General features: G+C 39.3%; 2 protein-coding genes and 2 long non-coding RNA genes across 12 annotated transcripts; 2 read left to right on the top strand and 2 right to left on the bottom strand.

Moving 5' to 3' along the window:
* Positions 1–45: 45 nt before the first annotated feature.
* tmem39b (transmembrane protein 39B) lies at positions 46–5,300 on the bottom strand. 2 transcript variants are annotated; one of them, XM_027168196.2, is made up of 9 exons: positions 5,141–5,300; positions 3,117–3,303; positions 2,802–3,021; positions 2,570–2,653; positions 2,152–2,300; positions 1,609–1,939; positions 869–1,056; positions 605–725; positions 46–431 (listed from the first exon to the last, which is right to left on the bottom strand). In XM_027168196.2, the coding sequence occupies exons 2-9, from the start codon at positions 3,245–3,247 to the stop codon at positions 201–203; spliced, it is 1,455 nt and encodes a 484-aa protein (XP_027023997.1). In that variant the 5' UTR covers positions 3,248–3,303; positions 5,141–5,300; the 3' UTR covers positions 46–200. The 2 variants fall into 2 exon arrangements, with proteins under 2 accessions (XP_027023997.1, XP_027024008.1); XM_027168207.2 differs by lacking the exon at positions 5,141–5,300 and adding an exon at positions 4,795–5,033.
* Positions 5,301–6,471: 1,171 nt separating this feature from the next.
* Positions 6,472–10,777, top strand: LOC113656375. The gene is made up of 3 exons (XR_003443898.2): positions 6,472–6,638; positions 7,409–7,482; positions 7,569–10,777. It is a non-coding gene; the product is annotated as an uncharacterized LOC113656375 (long non-coding RNA).
* Positions 10,778–11,023: 246 nt separating this feature from the next.
* On the bottom strand, positions 11,024–13,113 carry oip5 (opa interacting protein 5). Its single transcript, XM_027167624.2, has 5 exons — positions 12,783–13,113; positions 12,550–12,616; positions 11,679–11,801; positions 11,375–11,456; positions 11,024–11,233 (listed from the first exon to the last, which is right to left on the bottom strand). The coding sequence occupies exons 1-5, from the start codon at positions 13,009–13,011 to the stop codon at positions 11,120–11,122; spliced, it is 615 nt and encodes a 204-aa protein (XP_027023425.1). The 5' UTR covers positions 13,012–13,113; the 3' UTR covers positions 11,024–11,119.
* A 70-nt stretch (positions 13,114–13,183) lies between these two features.
* LOC113656379 lies at positions 13,184–24,899 on the top strand. Of its 8 annotated transcripts, none has more exons than XR_007140340.1 (7): positions 13,184–13,370; positions 14,195–15,364; positions 18,613–18,764; positions 19,160–19,221; positions 22,929–22,982; positions 23,482–23,509; positions 24,609–24,899. It is a non-coding gene; the product is annotated as an uncharacterized LOC113656379 (long non-coding RNA). The 8 variants fall into 8 exon arrangements; XR_007140341.1 differs by having other exon boundaries at positions 22,929–22,986; XR_007140338.1 differs by lacking the exon at positions 19,160–19,221 and having other exon boundaries at positions 18,616–18,764.
* Positions 24,900–25,514: the final 615 nt, after the last annotated feature.

Raw genomic sequence — 25,514 nt, 5'->3', positions numbered from 1 at the left:
TAACAGAAACAGCACAGAAATCAGAAATCCAGACCAGTGAAGAAATACAAAAATATTTTCTTTTTTTAATCAATCAACGGCAGCTCGGGACATAAACAGAGTGAGAAAAAAAAAGTTCTAGAAAAAATAAAAAGCTCTGGTGCATGCTTTTTTTTTCATTCTGTTCTCCGACACCGAGCTGGGCAGGAAGGTCCGAGCGTCTAGCTGACTTTGTGGTCTGACGAGGTGGAGTACGAGTAGGCTTTTCCCAACACGATTCTGTCTCTGAGCAGCTTGAAGAAGGCGTAGTAGTTACTGAAGAGGATCAGTGCTAACGATATCGTCTGGTACCACTTTTCCGAACATATCAACGAGTAGAGCTGGTAGAAGATCATCGCTCCTTCCAAGATGATGAGGATGTTTAATATTCGAAGAGGCCTGTTGAAGAAAAACTGAGAGAGAGAAAACGAGAGACAGAGAGAGAGAGAGAGAGAGAGAGAGAGAGAGAGAGAGAGAGAGAGAGACGGGGAAGTGTGGAGAGTTTTGAAGGAACTGGTTTTAAAAACTACAACAGACGTAACGTGTGTGTGTGTGTGTGTGTGTGTGTGTGTGTGTGCAGCCTTACATAGAAGCGATAATGTGAGACTTCCGAAGGCACTGCTACGTTATAATGGCCCATGGCCTTATACACGTTTTTATTGTGTTTCACCAACACCCCCTGTGGCCACATGAACTCTTCTGTCCACCTGAAAGCACACAGACACAAGTGTATGTTTCCCATAAAAGGTTTAACAACACGTTATGATGCAGCAGGACACAAAACTGCTCATCGAGAGACAGGTCCCATGTCTACATTCCGATCCCCAAGTGACCCCTGGGTGAGACATACGTGTGCTGCAGGGCATTGGAGCACAGTGAGGGGTCCACTTTGTGCCAGCAGCCCAGGTGGGCGGCGGCTTTGTGCAGCAGATCGCAGTAGCGGGGGGGCAGCAGGTGGCGCATCAGGATCACCGAGGTGCTCACGAATACGAGGATGAAGAGCTCACATGACCAGCGCTTATCCACATACTGCGTGCTCTACAACACACACACACAAACACACAGAGAGGATGGTATAGCAGTGGTGGTGGTGGTGGGGGGGTAACTGGAACCTCTTACCATCTATACAAGAGCCTACCTGACAGACTCTCCATCTATCTATCCATCCATCCATCCTGCTGACTTATGCATCCACACCTCCCTTCACATAACCAAGTAACACTTTAGATTCAGTTATCCATCCTTCCACGGAACTCTCTGTATACCCACCCAAGGAACCATCCATCCTTCCAGTCATCCATCCATCGGTCCTACTGATATATTCATGCAATTATGCATCCATCCATTCACCTAAATCACCTAATTCATCCACACATCCAAATATCTATCCCAGTTCCACCTTTCAAACCACATGTCAATCCATCCATCCATCCATCTGCTTATCCACTCATGTAAACAGCCATCTACTTATCATTTAACAGTTTTCGATAATGTGCGTGTGATGGATTAAAACTGTGCACATTTCTATCTGTATGTCACAGGACATACTGACACTTTAATCAAAACCTGTCTGAATCCCAGCAATCGCACCTTGACGAACCAGACGGGCACGAAGGCGACGTAGTACGCGCTGAGCATGGAGCTGACCAGCACCTCCTTCATCCTCTTGTTGAAGTCCATCTTGAGAAACTCGACCTCTTTGCGAATGAGGTCAGGAGAGAGGCAGCAAGCGTGTGTGGGCATGGGCTGGATGCTGTACAACTGGCTTGTGTGCTGCTTCCACGTCTCCTTTAGAACAGAAAGGTAGTCCCGCCCCCCAGATACGCCCACGCCCGCCCCCCCGTCTCTGGAGCCGACAGAGGCGATGGGGGTGAGACGCACATCACTGCTCGTTCTCAGGATGGGGATATACATCCCGAAACTGGAGGAGAGAGAGAAAGAAGGATAGAGAGAGGATGATGATGATCATGATGATGATGACACAATAGTATGAGTTTTTGTCTTTTTAAAGGGCAATATACAGTGTCAAACAGTACCAAGCATGTGTGTGTGTGTGTGTGTGTGTGTGTGTGTGTTGATGCAATAGCTGTGTAATAGTCTTGTAATAACAGGATGTGTATTGAGCGCACTCACGGGTAGCAGAGGAACAGGAGGCTGAGCACAGAATATGTCCTGAAGAGGTGGATGAGCGAACGACACAGAGTCCAGCCGGTGAGCGTCAGAACAGCAAAGCGAGCTGTAACCAGGATGACGGAGTGAGGAAACTTCCCACTCTGAGACGCCTGCAGAGAGGGAGAGGAAAAGTAAACGAATGAGGATAAGAAGACATGTAGATGATTGAGTGAGGGATTGATTTGAGTAACGGAAAGTCAGTGAAATGAAAGTGAGACCGAAGACAGAATTTGTCTCTCATTTGTCAGTAACTTGACAACTGATGGCTCGATTTGCAAAGCTGCTTTGAATGAAGATGAGACGCTATAAATCTGCTAATCCGTCACTGACCTCGTTTATAAGCGCTGCATTTATTAACACTTCATGAGCTGTTCGTTACCTCTTTAACGATGGCCGCGATGAGCCGGCGTGACAACACGATGACGGTGAACACCAACATGTTATAGTCGATCAGGTGGAAATTCTGTGGAAGGGAAAAAAAAAATCATGTCTAGCGTTAGAGCTGTGGAGATAATCTAACAGACACTATTACAAGCGTGACATGCCCAGAGGCCACGCCTCCTCTGATGGATTCAGAGGCAATGCCCCTTTGTCTGAGTGGAAAGACTCACCAGTGATGTGTGTGAAGGAGGGTGTGAGGGCGGGTACCACCACACCGTCTTGTAGATGTTGACATAGTGCACAAAGAGTGCGACAAGGTGGCAGAAAAGAAGGTGCAGCTCAAACATCACATTGCGGTCCACCGATAGTTCAGGGATCTTGCAGTGCTTCAGCGGGACCACCGTCTGTGGAGCGAGAGGGGGGCTGGCAATCCCCGTTCCTGAACTGTTCCTGCCGGCCAAAATACACACACAAAGCATTTTTACACAATGTAATCATAAAATGATGCTGACATAAAGTAATGCCGAAACACTAGAGGATCTCACCTGGTCCGTGACCTCACCCCTGTCACAGATGAGCTGGTGGAGTGGTTGCCATTGTTCACATATCCTGTCTCGTTGCCCAGCGGAGAACGACAGTACGTCGTCCGGCTCGCTCCTCTTCTTCCTCCTGCCATTCCACACACTCCGACCGTCTTTCTCTCTCTCTCGCTGTTTGTTTCTCAGGTGTGAACTGGAACAAAATAAAGCACATCATCATCATCATCATCATCATCATCTCACACCAACATAAACAAAAAAAAATAATATTACCAAACCTAAATAATGGCTTACATCATCATATTCTGAATAAATACAAATAAGTAAATTTTGTTTTTGTTGTTGTTGTTAAATGTACCCTGACTGAAACTAGTCAACACGAACCGAGTTAAGTTTCAACGCTAAACACAGCTGTAATAATTCAGTACAATAATCTTTCTTTTTGTGCTCAAGTTGATTTTAGCGTGCTCATTTATATAATATCCGGATAAGCATGAACTACAAATGACTACATTCAACTATGAATGAATGAATGAATGAATTTATATAATATTTCACATATGTTCCTCGACTCTTGCTGATGTTTTCAGACGGAACCGACAAACATGTACGTGACACTAATAACATGCCAGTACCTGCCACCCAAGACCAGCTTATGTAAAGTTTCAGAACGCAGACTGACTGCATGCTTTATAACTGACACAGAGCAGTAAATACTGAGCTTAATTACACAGCTAAACTAAATCAGTATCGAGTATCTAAATCAGTCGAGTACTGGTGCACGAGTTCTGGTGTACGAGTACTGGTGTACGAGTTCAGGTGTACGAGTTCAGGTGTACGATTTCAGGTGTACGAGTTCAGGTGCACGAGTACTGGTGCACGAGTACTGGTGCACGAGTACTGGTGCACGAGTTCAGGTGCACGAGTTCAGGTGCACGAGTTCAGGTGCACGAGTTCAGGTGTACGAGTTCAGGTGCACGAGTTCAGGTGCACGAGTACTGGTGTACGAGTTCTGGTGCACGAGTTCTGGTGTGCGAGTTTGGGTGTACGAGTACTGGTGTACGAGTTCAGGTGTACGAGTGCTGGTGCGCGAGTTCTGGTGCACGAGTTCAGGTGTACGAGTACTGGTAACAGGAGCGGAACCGTGATTGAATAGACAAAAAAGAATTTTGTACGAAGAAAGAAAATGATGTGTTTTAACATTACATCACAGTTTATGTCATTACTGTAACTGATATACTCATGTAAGCCTTTATTGTTTTGTCCCCAAACTACATTTGAACACTCTGTTTTAAAATAGATGTCTATATGCAGGTATAAAAATAAAAAAACAAAGAACATGATTCAACAATTATTCGGATGACATCGTCTGGTGACTTTTATCAATTATTTGAGCGTCTATTGAAGTGTCTGAATAACTGGACATGTTTTTTATGGATTATACTGTTAGACGTTTTTGTGATTTCTCAAACCAGACCGCAGCAGTCCTACTAAGCCCTTCTGCTGATAACACACCTGTAAAAGCTAAACTATAACATACAGTAAACTATATGAGACCTGTGGACACTATGAATTTCCCCATAACATGACAATGCTAATCAATGCTAGCTGGCTAAGTGGCTAACTCTGTAAGTGAGCAAATCGATGGTGCTCCTGGTCTTGTGAAGCACTTCGGTATATTTACATGTTTTTGTCCCTACAGCACACGGGAAGCCCAGAGAAACTCTTTAAATCCGGATCACAGCGGGAAAGGTTGATGTTGTTGTTGTTAGCATGGTTAGCATGATTAGCATGCAGAGCTTCAGTGTGCAGGACTGATGCCAAGTTTCTAATGCGGAAGTAAACTCAAAGTGCCCGTGTTTGTAGTGCAGGACTGATGAATAAAAACGTGCAATATTTTCTTTTTTTCATCTGTTTTCATCCGTTATATGAAAAGCTACAAACAATCGCGGCCTGATATGTGCAGGCTTTCAATTTAAACAATTATGGAAAAAAAACAATTAAAAACAAAGCCGCAACAAAGATCTTACCGAAAGATTAGAGTTTATTCCTTATATGGTGCTGTTTGTTTGTTAATTACACTCGCTAAGCGGTTCTTTGTTGCTGAACACGTTCATGTTGGTGTTGATGTGCATGTTGAGGCTGAACGCGGGGGCGCGGAAAAAAGCGCGTGCACGGAGGAGGGAGGTGTGGGCGTGTGCACGTTAAAGGAGCATAGTAAAGCGCGTGCACGGAGGAGGAGAAGGAGGGAGGTTTGGGCGGGTGCACGTTAAAGGAGCATAGCAAAGCGCTTGCACGACGGAGAAGGAGGGAGGTGTGGGCGTGTACACGTTAAAGGAGCATAGTAAAGCGCGCGCACGGAGGAGTAGGTGAGAGGGAGGTGTGGGCGTGTGCACGTTAAAGGAGCATAGCAAAACACGTGGTGGTGGGGGGATTCACAACAACCTGAAAACACCATTCATAATTACATTGTTTCCGATAAGCACCCATTATGATGTGTTTATTACCTGAGGAGGGTCACTGATATGAATGATAAAAGACTCAATACAGCAGCAGTTTTCAGGTGTGTAATTGTACACATCTGCATTAAGAATCATGTACATACATCGGGATTAAAATGATCAGACGACTGCTGATGTGTTGATAAAGTGCTGGCCTGTGATTTCTGGAGGATTTATGAGTAGGGTTTTGTGGCGGATAAAATTCTACAAATAATTTTTTAAAAGCCTGTGTAAACCTATTAAAAATAAAAATAGATAAAAAATGGCTGTTTAAGAGCTCTTTGGATAGTTAAAGTTCTCCTTTCTCTGAAAAAAAAACCCAAAAAAAATAATTTTCTTTCTAGCAGTGAACACAAATCCTTTACTATAATCCTTTACTGGTGTTGCAGGAGAGAGAAAGTGCAGAATCCTTAAAGAAATTTTAAAGTATTAAATCTTTAAAAAAAAAAAAAAGGATTAAAAATATATATAACATTTTGCCATTTACTTGTCCATAGCGGTGTCTAATCTAAAACTTTACATTTATTTTTACTATTAGATAGTCAGCACTCTGAAAGTACCACGTGTACTAAAAGTAATATTATTATTATTATTATTATTATTATTATTATTATTAATAATAATAATAATAATAATAATAATAACAAACAATCATACAACCAAAGAAAGAAAGAAAGAAAGAAAGAAAGAAAGAAAGAAAGAAAGAAAGATTGTTATTGTTTTAAAATATCTTTTGAGTATAACGGAATGTGGGCGTGGCTTCTTCTATTGCGGATTCTAAGAAGCGGGCCTTAACGATTGAGTGATGTACCGTCTGTCCAATCAGCGCGCAGCAGCCTCACACTGAAGGTCATTCCGGAAGTGGAGTTTAGTAACAATCAGGATGTGAAATGGCGTAGCTGTTGTCTGTCCGAGAGGGACAGCAGGCCGGGATACAGAGAAACAACCTGGTCATGAACCGCGCAGAAATGGACTTTAATTCATGTCTTTCATCATTACTCTGATAAACTAGTGAAGAAGACCTTCGGTATGATGCTTTAATCCGTTTTATTGACTGCACGCTCTTTGTTTATGCGCCTGTGTGTTAATTACCGCATGTATTCTTTATTTACACATTCATTAAACTCTACTGATACATTCCTGCAGACTACGTCATTTCTGTACAGATAAATAATTTACTAATGTGCACTAAAGACACGGAGAAATTGTTTTCTTTATATTTTCAAGGACATCTCAGGTCAGATAGCACGGTTTAAGGTTCTGGGATTTAAACCCACAACCTTATGATCACGTGCGCCTTTATGCGTCCCTCAAAGCCTTACAGGCAGATTTGGAATTTGAACCCACAACCTTATGATCACTCGCGCCTTCATGCGTCCCTCAAAGCCTTACAGGCATATTTAAGATTTGAACCCACAACATACTGATCACTCGCGCCTTCATGCGTCCCTCAAAGCATTACAGGCAGATTTGGGGATTTGAACCCACAACCTTCTGATCACACTCGCCTTCATGCGTCCCTCAAAGCCTTACAGGCAGATTTGGGATTTGAACCCACAGTCTTGCTGAAGGTCTGAAGGAATGTTAGCTTCACATTTTTACACAATGTTTCCTCACCCTGAAAGCAGTGACATGTTCCATGATTTTTATACATTAACATAAGCAGCAGCCCTAATGTCAAAACTAATGTAAACCCTCTGACCAATCAGAATCCAGAATTTAATACCCCTGTTTAGAAAAGTTTTGGTGTGTGTGTGTGTGTGTGTTTCTGTGATTTTGACAATTTTCTCTCTTTAGACCTCATCCTGCTGACTTCTAAGATAAAAATTTGACCATGCATGAGTATAAGACTCCAGAGAAAGCTGCGCCAGGTGAGTTGGAGCACAGAATATCTTCGTTTGATTCATCACACAGTTTTATGTCCTTTCAGCTTGTATTGTTATTCCTCTTTCTGCAGATGAGAAGTGGTTCAGCAGCAGGATGAAGCCTGTCCTGCGCCCAAGTCCTTTAGATCTGCTCAGCACTGCACCTGGGTAGCATTTAATGCTTCATCCGTCCATTCATTTATCCAGGATGACCTCGGCGGCGTAGTCCGGGCTGCTTTTATTTCCTCTTTCTTCATCCGAGTTTTGAGCTAGTTTCCCCCATTTTAATATGATGAATTGTTTACTTGATTCCTATTTTTAACTCAAACTGTATCCACTCTTCTCAGTAGACAGTAAACGGTTTCACACAGCTTTTTAATCCTGTCCTATTAACGAGCTTTAAACGAGCCTGTCTCATCGAAACATACTCTAGGTGTGATGATTAAACGGATGGCAAGAAGAAGAGTGAGATTCGCTATCTGAGTTTGTGGAAAATTACATAAAATGCACAAACGGTTCATAGCTGTAACGTCATCTTCTAATGTAATCGTTCAAAAAGGTTATAACTGCAGAAGAAATGTAAATGTTTATTTGGATAACTGAACACCAAGTCAGCTTATTAACAGATTATTAACCTGCATGGAAATGGATTTAAGTCATAAGATGGAATAGTTAAATCCCACACATTTATTTAGGTTTATTACATTTACTTTTTTCCCGAGGAAGTAAGTTTGTGTGTGTGTGTGTGTGTGTGTGTGATCCTTGCCGTGTTTGACCTGTAGTGACGATGGGTTGAATTAAATAAATATTTCCTAAAAGCATTGTAACACGATTGTTAAAATGGAAGAGCAAACATCACATTGAACACTCTCTCTCTCTCTTTCCATCAGCCATGACCTTTTAACATTACAGTGCTTTTAGGAAAGCAAATCCGTGCGTTTTGAGCGTAAATGGCGTCTACGGACGGGGGATATGTGCAATACGTCTGTTTTTTTTTGTTTTGTTTTTTTTGTCTTTTTTTTTTTGGGTCCTGTTTCGAGATAAATGTGTATATTGTACAAACAAGTGACGAGTTGTTCGTGCGACAAACAACAAAATCACCAATGTCTTCCATTAAGTGATGTATAGTTTCATCCGCTTGTTCGGTAGCGGGATCTGTCGTGCCAACGTTATATGTGGCCATGCATGAGCGGACTCGATGCTTGCAGAGTAGTTGTAGTGAAATCCAGTTTATAAACCTTAACGCATATTAGCTAATAGTTGAGCAGGTGGTGATTAGTCTCAATACCACTGTGTAGCTTTGAGAATAGTGAGCTTTGGAGAATTTAATTTCATTTTTTTGTGTGTGTGTTTGTTGTCTTTTGATCTTTAGTCGCCTGATCTCATCATTTTCTTCAGATCACTTTCCTGAAACAAAAAAAAAAAACAGTCTTTGGGTCTATGTTTAAATTGAAATCAGAGCCTCGAGACAACAAATCACAACTCTTTTATTTTTCATTATATAATCTTATGTTCTTAGTGTTAATTTTGCTAGTTAGCATCGAACAACCTGACTAGCGACTAGCTAACTAAGGTGAAACTGTGCTCGTCGGCGCTGTAAGTTAGGACAAAATAAATAACGAACAACAAAATAACAAGAATAATCATTTTTTTAAAAACGCTCTAGTCTGGAGTGGCTTATAGGTAGCATCGTCACTCTGACACGGTTTCGGATGCACCGGAGGGTTAGTTTAGCTAGCGTTAACGTAGCAGACATTCTAGATTTTAGTTAACGAGTAGTTAGCGTCTCTAGTCGATCAGAATAAGGTGATGTAGATAGTTAAATACCTCAATCACTGGAATGCAAAGTCTATTTTTTAGATTCCATTGACAAATATGCAAGCCATACTGCGCATTATGTTAGATGTTACATATGAGGTTTGATCCGTGCCAAAAAAAAAAAATGTTGGCATCGCATCATGTGGTCAGTGTGTTTACTCTCTGTTGTCGTTTTTCCTTCATGATTCCGAACAGAAGGTCCCAGGAGAAGGAGCGTTGCCTGTGTTACGCCATCATCACAGCTTATTATACAGATCCGTCTCGTATCGATCTGAAAGTCATTTTAATTGGAGAGTTGAAACAAATCTTCAGAATTCACCCTTTGCCACGTGACCGCTGTGTCTCCATGTGCCCCGAACCTTCCTGAATCCGTAGGTTCATGGTTTTTTTTTTTTGGCACAGATAGACCCTCATCATTTAGAAGCAATAATTCTATTATGCATGAAAACTCTAGTGCCAGAAAACGGCGTTTTGTGGAATGACCTGTAGCATATTTCTTGCCGTGGTGTGTGTTCGTTATTAATGTTTATTACTGAAGCGTACCGGATTTCCAGTGGGCCAAAACTAGCTCCTCGTGTGTTAAAAAAACAAACAAACAGTGTACTTTATGCACACTGCATGATTTCTATCGCTACATGATATGATGATGACATCGAACACAGATCTGGATTGTGCAGTCAAAAAGGAATCGGAGCGAGACGACGCTTTCTTTCACACGCTACAGTACACACTAAACACACACCGAACATCGGTCGGCCTGCGAGCCTGTAGGTGTTTGTCTGTGGGAACGTGAGGGGTAAATTAGCTACTGCATGGTAGAAGTGGGTACCACGTGTCGTGCTGCATGCAATAATTAAGCTTTGTTCGGATAAAAAAATATATATAATGCAAAACGTTAAGAATGTGAAGTCAAGCTAGTGGACTGATGTCTGATTTTCCCTTAAGTTAAAAAAAAACGTTCGATACAAATACATAATCATCTCAATCGCTTTATTATAACCCTTTCTGTATGTAACGTTTATTTTTATTATTTTCCCCCCCCAAATAGTCAGGAGTGGAAAGTTGCTGTATTATCTGTACAACCCTTGACATGATGAGTGATATTTGAGTAGCCCCTGATTAATCAAACATCACAGGCTTGATTGGAACAGGCTTCTTGTTCGAAGTTAAAGCAAATTCAAGTTTAGTGGACCGTATACACACACACACACACTCAGTTTGCAACCTATTGTTAGTTTAATACGGTTCAAATATTATTTCCAACTGAAATCCATGTCCAGGGTGAATATTATTTTCTTCTCCACAATATTATTTTTTTTGTTTATCATCACAGGATGGATTGTACAGTATATGTGGTTAAATCTATGCACTACAGATGCGCTAAGCATGCGAAGATAAACCTCTTGATTTTGTATAATTAAAAAAAAAATTAAAAAATCTGTATAAGAAATTTAGCAATAAAAACAGCATGGTGCCAATCTTACACCAGCGTCTTTATTTGAACGTCGTGCGCATCTACAATGACTGGAGATATGAATTCACCAAAAAAAGCTTTTTATCCATCAGAGTGCAACAATTGTGATCGTGATATTAATAATTAGCGCTTCCTCTTTGTTTAGTAAAGATGTGACCTCCAACCGTACACTTGTTCTCTGCTGGCACACACTTCCAAGTTGACAGCGTTAAATATTTAATATATATTTAATCTGACAAATGCACAGGAAAAATATTCAGGAACAAAAATATACATTTTTATTTAAGAAATATTTCAATACAAGCAAAAACTTATAGGAAACTAATAAACAACGAACAACAATCTGAGGCACTAATGAGAGATGATGGAGGACAGAGCAAGGTGGCTGTGTCCCAGCCTGCTGTCATCAGTCATGTCCTTCAGAAGTTCCACACGTTTCAGCTGAGCTTCCAGGTCCTGTTTCATCTGAGTGTACAAGCCGTACGAGATGTTCACGTGGAGCTCAATTCTGACATCATTAAAAACTAATGCTATAGATTCTGTTACTCGTCATCTACATTAATGCAATCTAAAGATAAAGAAAAGTCTCTCCACATTCCTACTCACCTCATTGATGGTTCTTCCCAGCGCTCTGTTCTCAAAGCAGAGTTTGGAAGCATTCACGATGATGCCACTTTTCAGCATGTAGCTGAGGAGACACCAACAAACACACAAACGGTCATAATGGGTTAAAGAGGCAAACTTTTCCTGTCAGACTTCTGAGCCTTTTAAAATGGATCTAAAATAGAACAGGAGCTTTCCCACTAAACATAGAGAAGTAAGCATGGTCGTTTAAATGGAAACTATAAGGGTCGAATTTGTGTGACATTTTTCTCCAAGGTGTGTGGTCATGAGGTTTAGTGATTCTCACCAGCTGACTGCTTCTTTCAGCAACAAGAAGAGGCCTCTGAGAGAGGACAAGTGATGCGGCGTGGAACACAGCACCAAACCGACAAACCCACGACAACCGGGACATTCCAGGGCTTTGTAAGTGCTGGGTGACGTGTGAACAGAACAAAACACTTAAATAATGAACTGAATTAGAATCCAGGCTGTGAGATTTCAGTGCTTTCTCGATCTCTATCATGAAAAGTCTTCGCAATATCAAGCTGCCTGCTTTGTTTACTTTAACTGCTGTTGACAAGAAATGCTTTAAAACGATCACGATAATAACGACGTGTTATCTAATACACACAGTATTTACTTTGCATTTAATATAGAAGTGTTAGGATTATTATATGTTGTTATAGACTGTTGTTAAGAAATAAGTGGTGTGTGTGAGTCTGTGTGTATATGTGTGAGTGTGTGTGTCTGTGTGTGTCTCTGAGTGTGTGTGCATATCTGAGTGTCTGTGTGCATATGTGAGTGTGTCTGTGTGTGCATATATGTGAGTGTGTGTGTATGTCTGTGTGTGTATATGTGAGTGTGTCTGTGTGTATATGTGAGTGTATCTGTATGTCTGAGTATGTGTGTATATGTGAGTGTGTCTGTGTGTGTATATGTCTGTGTGTATATGTGAGTGTGTCTGTGTGTATGTCTGTCTGTGTGCGTATGTGAGTGCGTCTGTGTGTATATGTGAGTGTGTCTGTGTGTGTATATGTGAGTATGTTTGTGAGAGTGTGTCTGTGTGAGTGTGTGTATGTGTGTGAGTGTGTTATACAGGTTTGTACACGGGGTTTGGAGTCCAAATATTGTAGAAAGAGCTTTAACTAGCATCACATCTGCAGTGTGCATCTACTTACCAGAATTTAAGAGGACCCTCCTTACTCAACTCCATCTTTCCTCTTATTCTTACATCCTTGCTGATTTCTGCAGATAATCACAATAATATTAAGAAACACAGCAACCTGCCACCAACTGCACAGAGAATGTGATGTGCTCATGATATACAACACATCTGTGTGTATGAGAGTGGAAACTGCAGTGGACATGAACTGTTGATGATGGGTTTATCTTAGTAAAAAATAAAACTTACTGAGACAAATAATGGCCCCGAGACCCCGGAGCTCTCCACAGGCTCCTAAAGAGTCCCCCAGCACCAGGTTACACTTCACATTAGCACAGTGAAACACAGAGCACTTGTCATACTCCACACTGCACTCTACAGTGTCCTCCACGTCCCTTAGCTGGGTCCATATCACGCTGCTCTGGCTGCTGCTGTCACACGGCTCCAAAACACTCACTGAACCGTTTCCCTTAGACATCTTCGTCCACAAACAAACTTTTCTCCTTCCTCGCAGACCTACAGTTCGTGCACGCGCACGCAGACAGCGGACCAATAGCAGCGCTGGAAAACTGTCAGTCAGGATCCTATTGGAGCGTGTTGTGTAGCGTCACGAGCAGACAGCCAATAAAATGAGATCGCTGCAGATTTTGAACCGTTTGACCCGGGCGTCCTGTCGCTGACACGGTAAAACAAACAGAAAACCGCGGTTTAATGTTACTGTGAAATTTCTTCCGGTTTGGTGTGAAGATGGATTTAGACTCCATGAAATATGCGGACCTGAAGCAGCTCGTCAAGAGCGTTGGGTTAAAAGCCAACATGAATGTGAGGCGGTTAAAGGTGAGATGCACGATGTTTGAGAAATGCTTCAAGAAAACTGAGTCGGGCCGACAAACAAAACAAACGTGTGGCCAATGTGCAGAAAGGGGCGTGTCTTGTCAACATGGGCGGAGAGAGCGTTCAGTGCGCATGTGTGACATTAGCTGAAAGCGATTAAAACATTTACATGGCGGATACCTGCAATTACCTCTGCCTCGGGTTCCAGGTGTTGTACCTCGCCTTCCGCATGAAACAGAGCTAAAGCTTGCACGGTATAACACACACAGTACTACAAAAACACATTTGTATTACCATAGTATTACTCATTGAGTTCATTTATTGATAAAATATACCCTGCTCATCAGTAAGTAAGAGTACTGATAGTAGAGCTCCCACATCTCCTTATCAGATGTGACTCTATCATGATTGTCACCTCAGCTCTGTGCATGTCAAATATGCTGAAATCACATACAGGACATTGATTCAGTACAATGAACATTGTAGTTTGAGATGATCAGCAGTGTGGCTCAGAGAGACATTGTGTATATTAAACCTGGTCACTTTAACTCGGCTGAACAAAAATGTTCCTCAGGGCAACTTCAGTGTCTGATCTGATCAGAACATCACCATGAACAATGTGGTGGCATCTGGTCATACAACTATAGGAAACAACATTTATAGTACAAAGTTTATATTTTACATGTATAACGTGTGGGGTTATTTGTGACTATATTGTTGTCACTGTATTTTACAGCATGGTTCTGTTCTGTTCTGTTGAATCTTTGTTGTAATATACTGTTTTATTTAAAGTTGCAACAGAGAAGCATGCTGGATTTTCCCTGCAGGTCTGCAGATGGAGTTGGAGATGTGGTCTGGATTAATGGTGTCCTCCATGCTGAGAAATACAGACCGATATTATCCATCATACAGTACCGTCAGGGAGGCGTCTGTTTGGCCCCAAATTTATTCTGCAGCAGGACGACAAGCCCAAACATGCAGCACATGTTCTTAAGAAGCATCTTCAGTCTAGAGAAGAACAAGGATCCTGGAGGTGATGTTTGTCCCCACAGAGATGGATCTGAGGCAGTCCACATCCAGAAGATCTGCTGTTAGTTCTCCAAAATGTTTGGAACAACCTGCAGAGTTCCTTAAAAACGGTATTAATTAATACTATTTAGAAAAGGATGATTTACATTCCCTCTCCGGTGTCCCTCAGGGTTCCTGACTCACTCCATTTTTATACATTTTGTCTCCTGAACGTTTCTGTGTCTGTGAAGCTCTTATTGTTACAGTGTCCAGTGTTAATGTTACAGTAATCCAGCTGAACTCAACTGTGTCACTTCGAGCTTATCTCCTTCTCACTGTAGTTTATTTTGTGTTTTTACAAAAAATAATCCTGTTTTTAATTAAACAATGGCGCAGAGTGTTAAACTGCCTGAATCTCACCTGAGCTGCACATGGAGTCAAGTCACTTTTATTGTCACATCACCACAGTACATGTGCCTTGGTGAGTGAAATTCTTGGGAGTGAGCTCCAGAAATTGCGGTTTAGAGTATTGTTATTGTAAAACAGGATTCGACATAAAAGTCTGTGTTCACGTTTAAAAAACGTGATTAAAAATTAAATTTAAATTGTATAATTTAAGTGGTACAGTTTAAATTTTAATCTTTGTGTTATACCTCAACGAGTAAGAGGGGAGGAAATGCTGTGCATGTTAACGCTGTTTATTTAACTACATTTCCCATAATACACTTTGTTACATGTGTTCCGTGTTATCTCTGGCACGTGTGAGTAAAAGCGCAGTTACGTTATAAGGGGCAGGACTAAAGATGTCCTCGTGTCTGTCGTCATAAATACCGATCGGGTTTCCTTTCTTATAATCAGACTGTTTTATTCCTGATCTGCTGTTCGTTTACACTCACCGACACACACGCCTAAGGCTGAAGAGGGATTCGACACTGACTCTGAGTCTCCTGAATTTTTTCCTGCTGTTCTGCATTGAGTTTACTCTTACAGTAAGTCTGTTTTTACAAGCACTTTATATTACAGTAACAGCTTTGATGATGAAGTAAAGTCTTAGTCTGTTTCTTATGCCAACTGGTCACCAGCCTTAACAGGTGTGACAAGCGACCAGGAGTCGGCAACCCGCGACACTGTATTACAGTTGTAGTATTTTCGTTTGTAATTATATACATATGACATGCATCGAGGTGAGAGGAAGGAAACAGGTAAGCTGACTGTTTACTCTTTATTTAACAACAGCCACGCCGGCCACAACCTTCATCAGTCAAACACACAGAACAGAACACAGAAAATTCCTCCACTATTTAACATTAGTATGTGCGCTGTACAATATACTACAACAGTGAAGTTATTGATTTTTTTTTTTTGCATTATGAAAAATCATCTAAAATTAAACAAAAATACATTTCCCCCAAATAAGTGTTGTTGTATAAGTATCAGGACACCAGTGATGAGCTGATTTTGCTGACAGTACAGTGTATTACAGTCAAGTTATTGTTTTTTTTTAGTATTCGCTTTTCGGGTTTTGCACTTTGCAGACGGTCCCTTGTAATCTGTCTGTCAGTCGTCTGCACACATAGATATCTATACATTAGATGTCTCCTTGGGGTCCTAAAATGCGTCAAAACCGCAGACATCTTTGTACGGTGCTCCTTTACCTCAAATGCATGGACGATGCCGGACTTCTGTGCTGCGTTTGGTTGTTCAAACGAAATAAATCTAAAAACCAGACAGCAAGGGATTACATTACACAAGTCAGAATGTGTTTTATTATATTGAATGGTAGGAAATTATATTTCTTGTTCCGTTGGTTTGTTTTAGTCCTTGGGTTAACGACCGCAGCTAATCCATGCTAGTTACCCATTAGTTTGTGACAGTTAGGGAAACAGACAATCTTTGTAGATTCCGAAGCTCTTAATAAAGACATTAAAAATGGACCCATGCTTTTTTGCTTAAAGGTGAAAAGATGTATGTTTTGTAAGATTCCCTTATCTGTAGGGTTGCCACCCGTCCCGCGAAATACGGAATCGTCCCGTATTTACAGGCAAAATGACGCGTCCCGTATTTGAATAGGTCCATTAGCATCCCATGCAAATCACCCACTCGCATTGCGTCCTATTCTGCCCCTGATTGGGTAATACTCGTTGCCATCGCTGGTTTGATTGGTTTGTTTTAGGGTTACGGACCGTGAATCACGGCCATTCAGAGTCAGAGGAGGGCGGGACGATGAAAGTTTCAGAGCTGAAAGTTTCAGAGCTGAAACAAAAGCATCCCAGCATCCGCTGGTTATGTGGAAAGGATCTTTTCTAGAATGGCCAACAAATGGAGTGACAGCAGGAACAGGTGCTCTGTGGAGCTCATTAGGAGTGAGCTCTTGATCACTTTTAACTTTGAGCAGTCCTGTTCAGAGTTTTACTGTAGCTGCTTCTCAGTACTGCACGGAGTGACAAGAAGTACACTTATAAAAGAAAGTAGGCCTGACATGCTCCAATACTGCAGACCACTACTTCTGGTCTGCTGATATTCACTGATACACTGATATACATCCACTGATGTTATGTTCATGATGTTCGTGGAAGATCTTTTGCAAGTTTGCATGTTATAATTACTAAGTTATGGATCTGTTAATTTAATAATAAATTAATAAATTATGGTTCACATCTCACAAGTTCATCCAAAAGTTTATGAGGAAAGCTTTTGTGTTCTCAGTCACACTTTGTTTGCGTATATTTATTATTGTCATAGCTGTGTATTCAGTATGACCACTTAAGTTGTGATAGTGAGAGACTGAGTGCATCTGTTCACACTGATTTCAATAGCAGATATCTTATTATAATGTCCATTGGTATCAATCTTAATATTTTTATGAATACATGTTTTAAGTTATGATATACCACCACTGGCACGCCATCGGGACTGAATTCTCTTTTATCACTTAATCTTCACTTAGACATATTTAATGAAATTATGCCTGATAAGGGTTTGGATTTTTTTTATCGTATGTTAATTAAAATAAAAAATTGTATAATATGACGCTGTTTATTTATTTATTTATTTATTTTTGTTTTTATTGCATTTATATGATATTGGTGTTTTTGGACTTGAGTTTTGTGATGAAAATAGCTTTTGATTGCTGACATGGCATTGAATAAAATAATCTGAATCTGTTTGTAGATTCCCAAGTGATAAACAGAGACGTCAGTCATGGACAAGTTGCAGGGACACTAAACACTTTTTTTTAATGGTTATAAAAAATGAAGTATATATCATAGCATTTCCCCCCCACCTATTTAGTCTAACTTGTTTCCAACATATAAACATATATTTTGCAAATATATATATATATATATATATATTTGGTATAATAAACCTTATTTATATACAAAAATGCCTCATTTTTTAGTAAAAAAAAAAACAACAGAAATTTTGAATTATTTTCACTATAGAGGCACAAACGTTGATGCACAATTACAAGCTGGTATATTTCAAAAGAAGGTAGGACATTGTTTTGAAACCATTTTGACCATTTTTAAAGTCAGAAAATAATAAAACCTGTTTTTTTTTTCAGGTCAAATTGACTTGAATGCTTATAAATCAAAAATTCTACAATGATCACCATTCTGTGTGTAATATCTATTTTACACTTGTAATATCTATTTTGCCCACCAGATGTCATCTGATCAACCAACAACAGACTACACACACACACACACACACACACACACACACACACACACACTGGACGATTTAATTTATGAACGATAAACCTTATGGAATTATGCCATGTTTTGAGTAAAATAAGCAGAAATTATTAAATATTATTTTGGATAACCACTGACTGATAAATGTCAAACATTACTCAGCATATCTCCAGGCTAAAGCTGACTGATGCAACTAAATTTATAAATAAGAGAGGAAACAAATATGATTTGCAAAACACATGTATTTTATTATTGAGCTTCTTTATAGAAATATGAACGTACGTGTGTGTGTGTGTGTGTGTGTGTGTGTGTAGCATCATTTCGGTAGATCATATTTTGCCCTCTGCTAGGCAAAGGCATATCAAAAGTGTGAAATATTTACAAATGTTTGGCTTTTTTTTTCTGGAGGCCTAATGAAATGCAGTGCCTAATTTACATAAATCATTTCTAGAAGATTTTTTTGTTTGTGTGATGATGTTTATGATGATGATGATGATGTTTTTTCCCACTCAAACCCTGATGTTGATGTTTCTCCTCAGCAGCAGACACCGAGCCCAGGGAGAAGATCCTGACCTGCTGCTCACACACTACCTGTTACAGATGGAGATCAGTCTCAGATCAGTCAGGGTTTCGACACTGACTCTGACTCTTCCGAATCTTTTCCTGCTGTTACATGGAGTTTCCTCTTACAGTAAGTCTGTTTTTACTGCAGCTTTATATTACCAGCTCAGAGTAACATTAAAAGTCTACAGCTGATGGTGGAAACCGAATGAGTGTTAGTCAAGGTGTTGGTGTAAAGTTTTAGTGAGATAACGTGTTAATAACACAGACATAACCCGGATGTTACAGCGGGTTCTGTTTATTATCACCAGGTTACAGTATAAGAATATTCAAACAAAAAACATCATAACAATGAAGAAAACCATTGAGTTAAAATAAACTCTGTTCAATGTCAGTTATATCTAATTCCTATAATCCTAAAAACTTTACCCATGTTCTCTCTCTCCCACACACACAAACACACACACACACACACAGTGAGAACATACAGCATACAGAGCTGTAAGATGTTTTCTGTGTTTGTAGGCATGCCCTATGTTTCCTCTGGGTCTCCCTGATTCTCCAAGACTTTGACACATCTGTAGCCGGTATTTTTGTGTTAACCGCCCGGTCTGCTGACATTAATCATTCTTTTTAACAGAACACAATTGTTTTAACAGAGCTGAGTGTTAAATGCTGATACAAGGTTTAAAATGAATAATTAGCACAAAGTGACAAACAAATGAGCTAAAGACATGCAGAAAATATGGCTGACACATTTAACACAACAGCTTAAAGTTTATGGATAAGAAAATGTAGGTGAGCAGAACTATGAAAACGCTGCTGCACATGAACTCTCGCTCCCTGTAACAGAACTCACGACTCACCTGGATGAACAATCACAGATTATCTGAATTGTGGCCTAATGGTTAGAGAGTCTGACTTCTAACCCTAAGGTTGTGGATTTGAGTCTCGGGCCGGACACGACTGAGACGCCCTTGAGCAAGGCACCGAACCCCCCCAACTGCTCCCCTGACGCCAAAGCATAAATGAAATGAAAAAAAAAAAGACCGTGTTGATCATGTTACATGAAAGATCTCATCATATCTCTTCAAAAAAGAAATACATTTTTTGTTATCAATTACTCTCAGTGATTTAATTAAATGTTCTACTACACATAAGAACTCTATAAAAGTAGGTATTTTCTTAAGAAATCTTTGTTTGTGAAAATAGAACTTATCCACGAGGATAAGAAAGTTAACAGTTGATTCTAAAGATTTGTTTTGGTTTTCAAAAAAACAAACAATATCCTTAATGTAGAAAACACCATTTATGTTAAGTTTAGAAAAACAATAGAGACTCAAATCTTTCCAGAAGAGTGAAGAAACATTACATGAGAAGAATAAGTGACAAACATCTTCACTTTCTTTTTTACAAAAGGTACATATATCAGCTACATCACAAAATTTAGATAAAGCTGCATTACAAGGGTATATATTATGCAAAATTTTGAAGTGCACTTCTTTCACTTTATTCGGTATACAGTATTTATATGGTAATAACCATGTTTTCCTCCATTTAATGTTATCTATTTTAGAACTCCAAAAAAATTTTCCTTTTGGAGAAATTGAGTTTCGAGATTGAAAAAGTTGACGAATACATTTATTATTACAATTTTTACTTAAAAGCGAGACACCTCCCAAAAATAACTGTGAAAGTTGTTTTGTGCATGACTCATGGGTAAGGGAAGCTTTCATTAGACATATTAATCAATCAGGAATTGCCTTAATAACAGAGTTAAATTCTTGAATTGAATAGATCAGCAACAAAAATTATGTTTCTATTAAACCATTTCTCAAAAATGATTGATCTGTTTCTAATCTTAATATCCAAATTATTCCATAAGATGGTTTTGTGGGGTGAAAAGTTGTGGTTGTAAGCCAGTTTCCAGGCTAACAATGCTTGTTGATGAAATCTAGCCAGTTTAATAGGCAATTTACCAGTGGAGTAATTCATCAAAAAAGAAAGGCCACCTACCCTCTCAAATATATTATTAGGAATAAAATACCACAAAGAATCTGACCCAAGCAAACATCTTTTTAACCAATTAATTTTAAATGTATTGTTAGTATCTTCAAAATGCAGGACTTCGAGACCCCCATCACTCCTTTTGTTTGCTAAAACATATTTCTTCAACTTGTGTGACTTATTGCTCCAAATGAAATCAAGAAAAATCTTATCTATATTTTTGGAGGTGTGATTATCTACAGCTAAAGACAGGGAAGGCTACACAAACCTGGATAATCCTTCTGTTTTGGACAAGAAAACTCTGCCTAAAATTGATAAATCTCTTCGGAGCCAATTATTAAAAATATATTTTGCTTTCAATAACCGTTGAGAAAAATTCAGAGATTGTCTACTAATTAAATGGTTTGTTATGTGAATTCCCAAATATTTCACTTCATTTTTAATTGGTATATTTTCAATTTCAGTTTCCACAGTGTCAAACAAGCAAATAATTTCACACTTAGATAAATTAAGTTTGAGCCCAGAAACGTTAGAGAAGGCATTGATTGTAGTTAAAACTGGAGAAACTTGCTCTTTATCTTTCAAAAACAAAGTAGTATCATCTGCTAGCTGTGAGATTCGAATCTCTCTATTAAAGATATCAAGGCCAGAAAAGTTATTATTGTGCAAAATATCTATGGATAGTGTTTCAACAACAAATAAAAAGGGGCTCAAAGGGCAACCTTGACGTATTCCGCGAAGGACAGGAAACCTTGGTGATGTACGTGAATTTAAAATTATACAACTATCTATTTCTTTGTACAGCATTTGAACAATATTTATGAGTTTAGAAGGAAATCCAAAAGCCCATAAAGAGTCTATAAGGAATTGATGCTTTACAGTATCGAAGGCCTTATAAAAATCGAGGAATAAGATAATTGCATCAGACTTGATTTCATCTCTGTAATCAATAAGATCCAGAACAAGTCGAGTATTACAACTAATATGACGACCTTTCATAAATCCAGTCTGTGTCTCATTAATGACATAATGTAAATGCTGTTTTAATCTATTGGCAAATATGGATGCAATTAATTTATAGTCAAAATTAAGAAGAGTGATAGGGCGCCAGTTATCAATTATAGTTACATCTTTATCTGGTTTGGGAATGAGAGATATCACCCCTTGTTTCATAGTAGGAGTCATTGTACCATTTTTTATACATTCTTGAAGCATTAAGAAGAAAGGTTGTTCTAAAATCTCCCAAAACTGTATGAAGAATTCTAAAGTAAGGCCATCAGAGCCAGGCGACCTCCCCTTTTTCATTGATTTCATTGCATTTCTCATTTCATTTAAAGAAACAGTAGCCTCACATGACAACTTAAATTCGTCACTTATTTGAGGTATATAGTTCTTAATCTGTTGTAGGTATGACATACTTTGGTTTGCCTGTAAATCAGGGGAGTACAGGTTCCTATAAAAATTACTAACAAATTCCTCAATTTCTTCAGGGTTTTTAGAGACTGAATTGTTAATTTTTAATACAGAGATGCTTTTCCTTTTAAAATTCCTCTTTTCAAGTGAGAAGAAGAAGCTCGTATTTTTTTCTCCTTCCTCAAGCCATCTCGCTCTAGATCTAACAAAGGCACCCTTAACTATTTCTAAATATATATTGTCTAATTCCAATTGCAAAGTTTTTAACTGACTAATCTCTGTAACAGAAAGATTCTCTTTTTTGATTAAGGTATTTATTTTAATTAGCAAGTCCGCTTCTCTACCAGCATTAAGCACTTTTAAGGTTTTAGATCTATTTATAGCTATTAATCTTGCTTTATATTTAAAATATTCCCATTTAGCACCATGAGACTCAAATTCATTATTTGAAAAAATTCCATTAACTAATCCCTTGATTTGATCATTAAAATTTTTATCTTTTAGCAGATTATTATTCAATTTCCAGTAACCACGTACAGTACTCTCCCTGTGTTTAGTCTGCAAAATCAGCTTAATTACTAAGTGGTCAGAAAATGGAGCATATTGGTGACTGACATCCTTCCATAGAGTTTTAATCCTTTTAGACCAAAACAATTTGGCTACAGTTATTATTATTATTATTATTATTATTATTATTATTATTATTATTATTATTATTATTATTATTACTCTCAGAGAACATCATCCTTCTGACCAATCAGATTTGAGAATGAAAACGCACTGTAGGTAGTTAATATAGATAGTTATTTCACCTAAATATACCAATAATAATGTGAATTCAAAACATGAAATTCTTTTCATTTTCATTATCCAGGTCGCAACGACAGTCTGAATTGAACGCTGCTGCCAGGGACACCTCCTCCACAAAGTTTGTAGGCTCCTTTACTCCTTTACTAGGCTGTGATTCATTCCACCTGTTCAGTGTGCGTGAAGATGCTGAGCTGGCGTGTCACTCAAAATGTTCAAATGTCACAGCGTTATCGACTTGACTCACTCAGCCAGGGGGAAAAACGTGATTTCCCCGCTCTGTTATTTCAGGTTTTAGATTTAAACATGTGAAGAAATAAAACGAAAGTTTCGACCTACGTTCAAATATCAGAATGCTTACATGGTTCGAAAACTAGAGAGGAAAGTTTCACACTGAAGCGATACGAGAAAAAAAAACGAGTATTGGTTTAGCGACACAAAATAATTCAAACTTAGGAAATGTAATAAAGCAGCCTTTAATATGGGGAAACAGAATTCTGCTTAACTTTAGATGTTTTACACAAACGCTGCATAATAGCTACAGGAAGTCATAGTCACCGATATTCTATTTCCTGCCACACATTGACCAATTTCCACTTCCTGCTCTTTTTATTTTACAGGTGCACATGAGCTGGTTCGCATGGACAGGTGAGTTTCTACACAGTCACTAAATCAGCTCCTGTAAAATAAAACAAAACAAAGCAAACCACCATTTTGCATTTATATTGCATTAATTATAATAGAATACGATGTGAGTGTGTGAAGTCAGACCAATGTAGTGAACAATTAAAAGAAGGTTACAGGCTGCATTGTACCACTTTGTAAACTGTGTGTGTGTGTGTGTGTGTGTGTGTGTGTGTGTGTGTGTGTGTGTGCGTGTGTGTGTGTGCGTGTGTGTGTGTGCGTGTGTGTGTGTGCGTGTGTGTGTGTGTGTGTGTGTGTGTGTGTGTGTGTGTGTGTGTGTGTGTGTGTGTGTGTGTGTGTGTGTGTGTGTGTAAATCATTTCACATCTACCTCAAACCACACAGTGTTGTGAAGTAATCTCAGATACGTTTATGCGGCTTCTGAGACAGTACGTGACAGAAAGCTTGCTTGGGTTGCATGATCATAGGGGTCATGAAATAGTCCCAGGAGTCGCATAAAGGTTTGGGCCAATCAGCTGTTGAACATCATTGAAAAATGACTCAGACATTATTTCGTGTGTAGAAACTATTTGCCTGTTAAAAAAACAACAAAAAAAAAACATTTATGGCAGACGCCTTTATCCAAAGTGACTTACGGTCAGCAGCTTAGTAGGAATTAAGATCTCTTATCCTTTTGATCAGGAGTGCAGAGCTACCAATTTCCCCTTTTCCTGCTTCAAACCCTCTGGCATCAGCTACAATATTTTGATTTAATAAAACATATATTAAGGTAATTAGGATTAAAAAAAAATGCCGTAGCCCTGTGTGGATCTGGAGCGAATCCAGCGCTACAGTTGGTCCTACTACAGTGCAATGACCATTTAGTTTTCTAAACAGTGCCAAAACTGTGTTTCAAAATAATTCATAATATGTCCATATTAATGTAGCTTTAATCGGTAGGTAAGAAAGATAAGCTCTCCATACTTATTAGCTACATTAGTGTCCATTATTAGTTCTGGAGTAAAATTAAAGACACTAAATGGCTACATCTTGGCTAATGGGACATCCGTGTTAGTTTATGATGTATAAGTGTTCTTAATCTCTCTCTCTCACTCTCTCTCCAGTGAGGCTCAAGGCCATGAAAACCCTGTGTACATGTCAGGTCCCCTGAAGACTTCGTCTCGCACTTTGGTTCAGATTCTGACGCGCCAGACATCCGATTCTGGGCGTCACCTTCTGTCCGACCCTGGAACCCCCTATAGCCCAAACCCACAGGGAGACGTGTTTTTCCCTGCACATGGTACAAAACAAACAGCTCATGCATCTCCTTTTTACACACACACACACACATACACACACACACACACACACACAGACACACACACACACACACACACACACACACACACTCACACTCACACACACTGTAAATGCTGGTTCAATATTCATTAAACATAATGTGAAGACTGTTTCTCTAAAAATACAGATTATGTGATGAGCTAATCATTCCACAGGTCTCTCACACATATAACACACACACATGTAACACAGTCATGCTGATACATAAACAGCTGAAACAATAGGCAGTCTCTTGTGATCCTTGTGGTTATTAGGTCAAGTAAGATCACTTTTCAAACTATCATTTTCAGGAGGTCTACACACACACACACACACACACACACACACACACACACACACACACAGGTGTCCAATTGGTTGGCTAAAAACCAATTGTGTGTGTGTTTGTCATTACCAAGGCATCATACACATCATACTTGTTCAGTCTTTTGTCATTTCAAGACTGGATTACTGCAACGCACTGCTGGCAAGTCTACCAATGAACACAATCCGTCCTCTGCAAATGATCCAAAATACAGCTGCATGGCTTGTTTTCAACCTGCCTAAGTTCTCCACACTACCCTGCTGCTGCAATCCCTAATCTGGCGTCCGGTAGCTGCACACATCAGATTCAAAACACTGATGCTGGCCCACAAAGCCAAACATTCTTTAACTTCGTCTAATCTTAAATC

Source organism: Tachysurus fulvidraco, chromosome 4 (genome assembly GCF_022655615.1).
Source record: "Tachysurus fulvidraco isolate hzauxx_2018 chromosome 4, HZAU_PFXX_2.0, whole genome shotgun sequence".
Taxonomy (NCBI): Eukaryota; Metazoa; Chordata; class Actinopteri; order Siluriformes; family Bagridae; genus Tachysurus; species Tachysurus fulvidraco.
Note: the sequence above shows the minus strand (reverse complement) of the source record. Positions and strands in the feature narration are given on the sequence as shown.

What these genes read in the sequence shown, in the direction of transcription:
- tmem39b (XM_027168196.2), bottom strand. Translation starts at nt 3,247, where the DNA reads ATGGCAGGAGGAAGAAGAGGAGCGAGCCGGACGACGTACTGTCGTTCT. An exon ending in GGGGTGAGGTCACGGACCAG is followed by an intron (nt 3,022 to 3,116) that starts GTGAGATCCTCT and finishes TTTGGCCGGCAG; the next exon opens with GAACAGTTCAGGAACGGGGA. An exon ending in CTCCTGTTCCTCTGCTACCC is followed by an intron (nt 1,940 to 2,151) that starts GTGAGTGCGCTC and finishes TCTCTCCTCCAG; the next exon opens with TTTCGGGATGTATATCCCCA.
- oip5 (XM_027167624.2), bottom strand. Translation starts at nt 13,011, where the DNA reads ATGTCTAAGGGAAACGGTTCAGTGAGTGTTTTGGAGCCGTGTGACAGC. An exon ending in CTGAAAGAAGCAGTCAGCTG is followed by an intron (nt 11,457 to 11,678) that starts GTGAGAATCACT and finishes GTGTCTCCTCAG; the next exon opens with CTACATGCTGAAAAGTGGCA. An exon ending in TGGGAAGAACCATCAATGAG is followed by an intron (nt 11,234 to 11,374) that starts GTGAGTAGGAAT and finishes TTGTACACTCAG; the next exon opens with ATGAAACAGGACCTGGAAGC.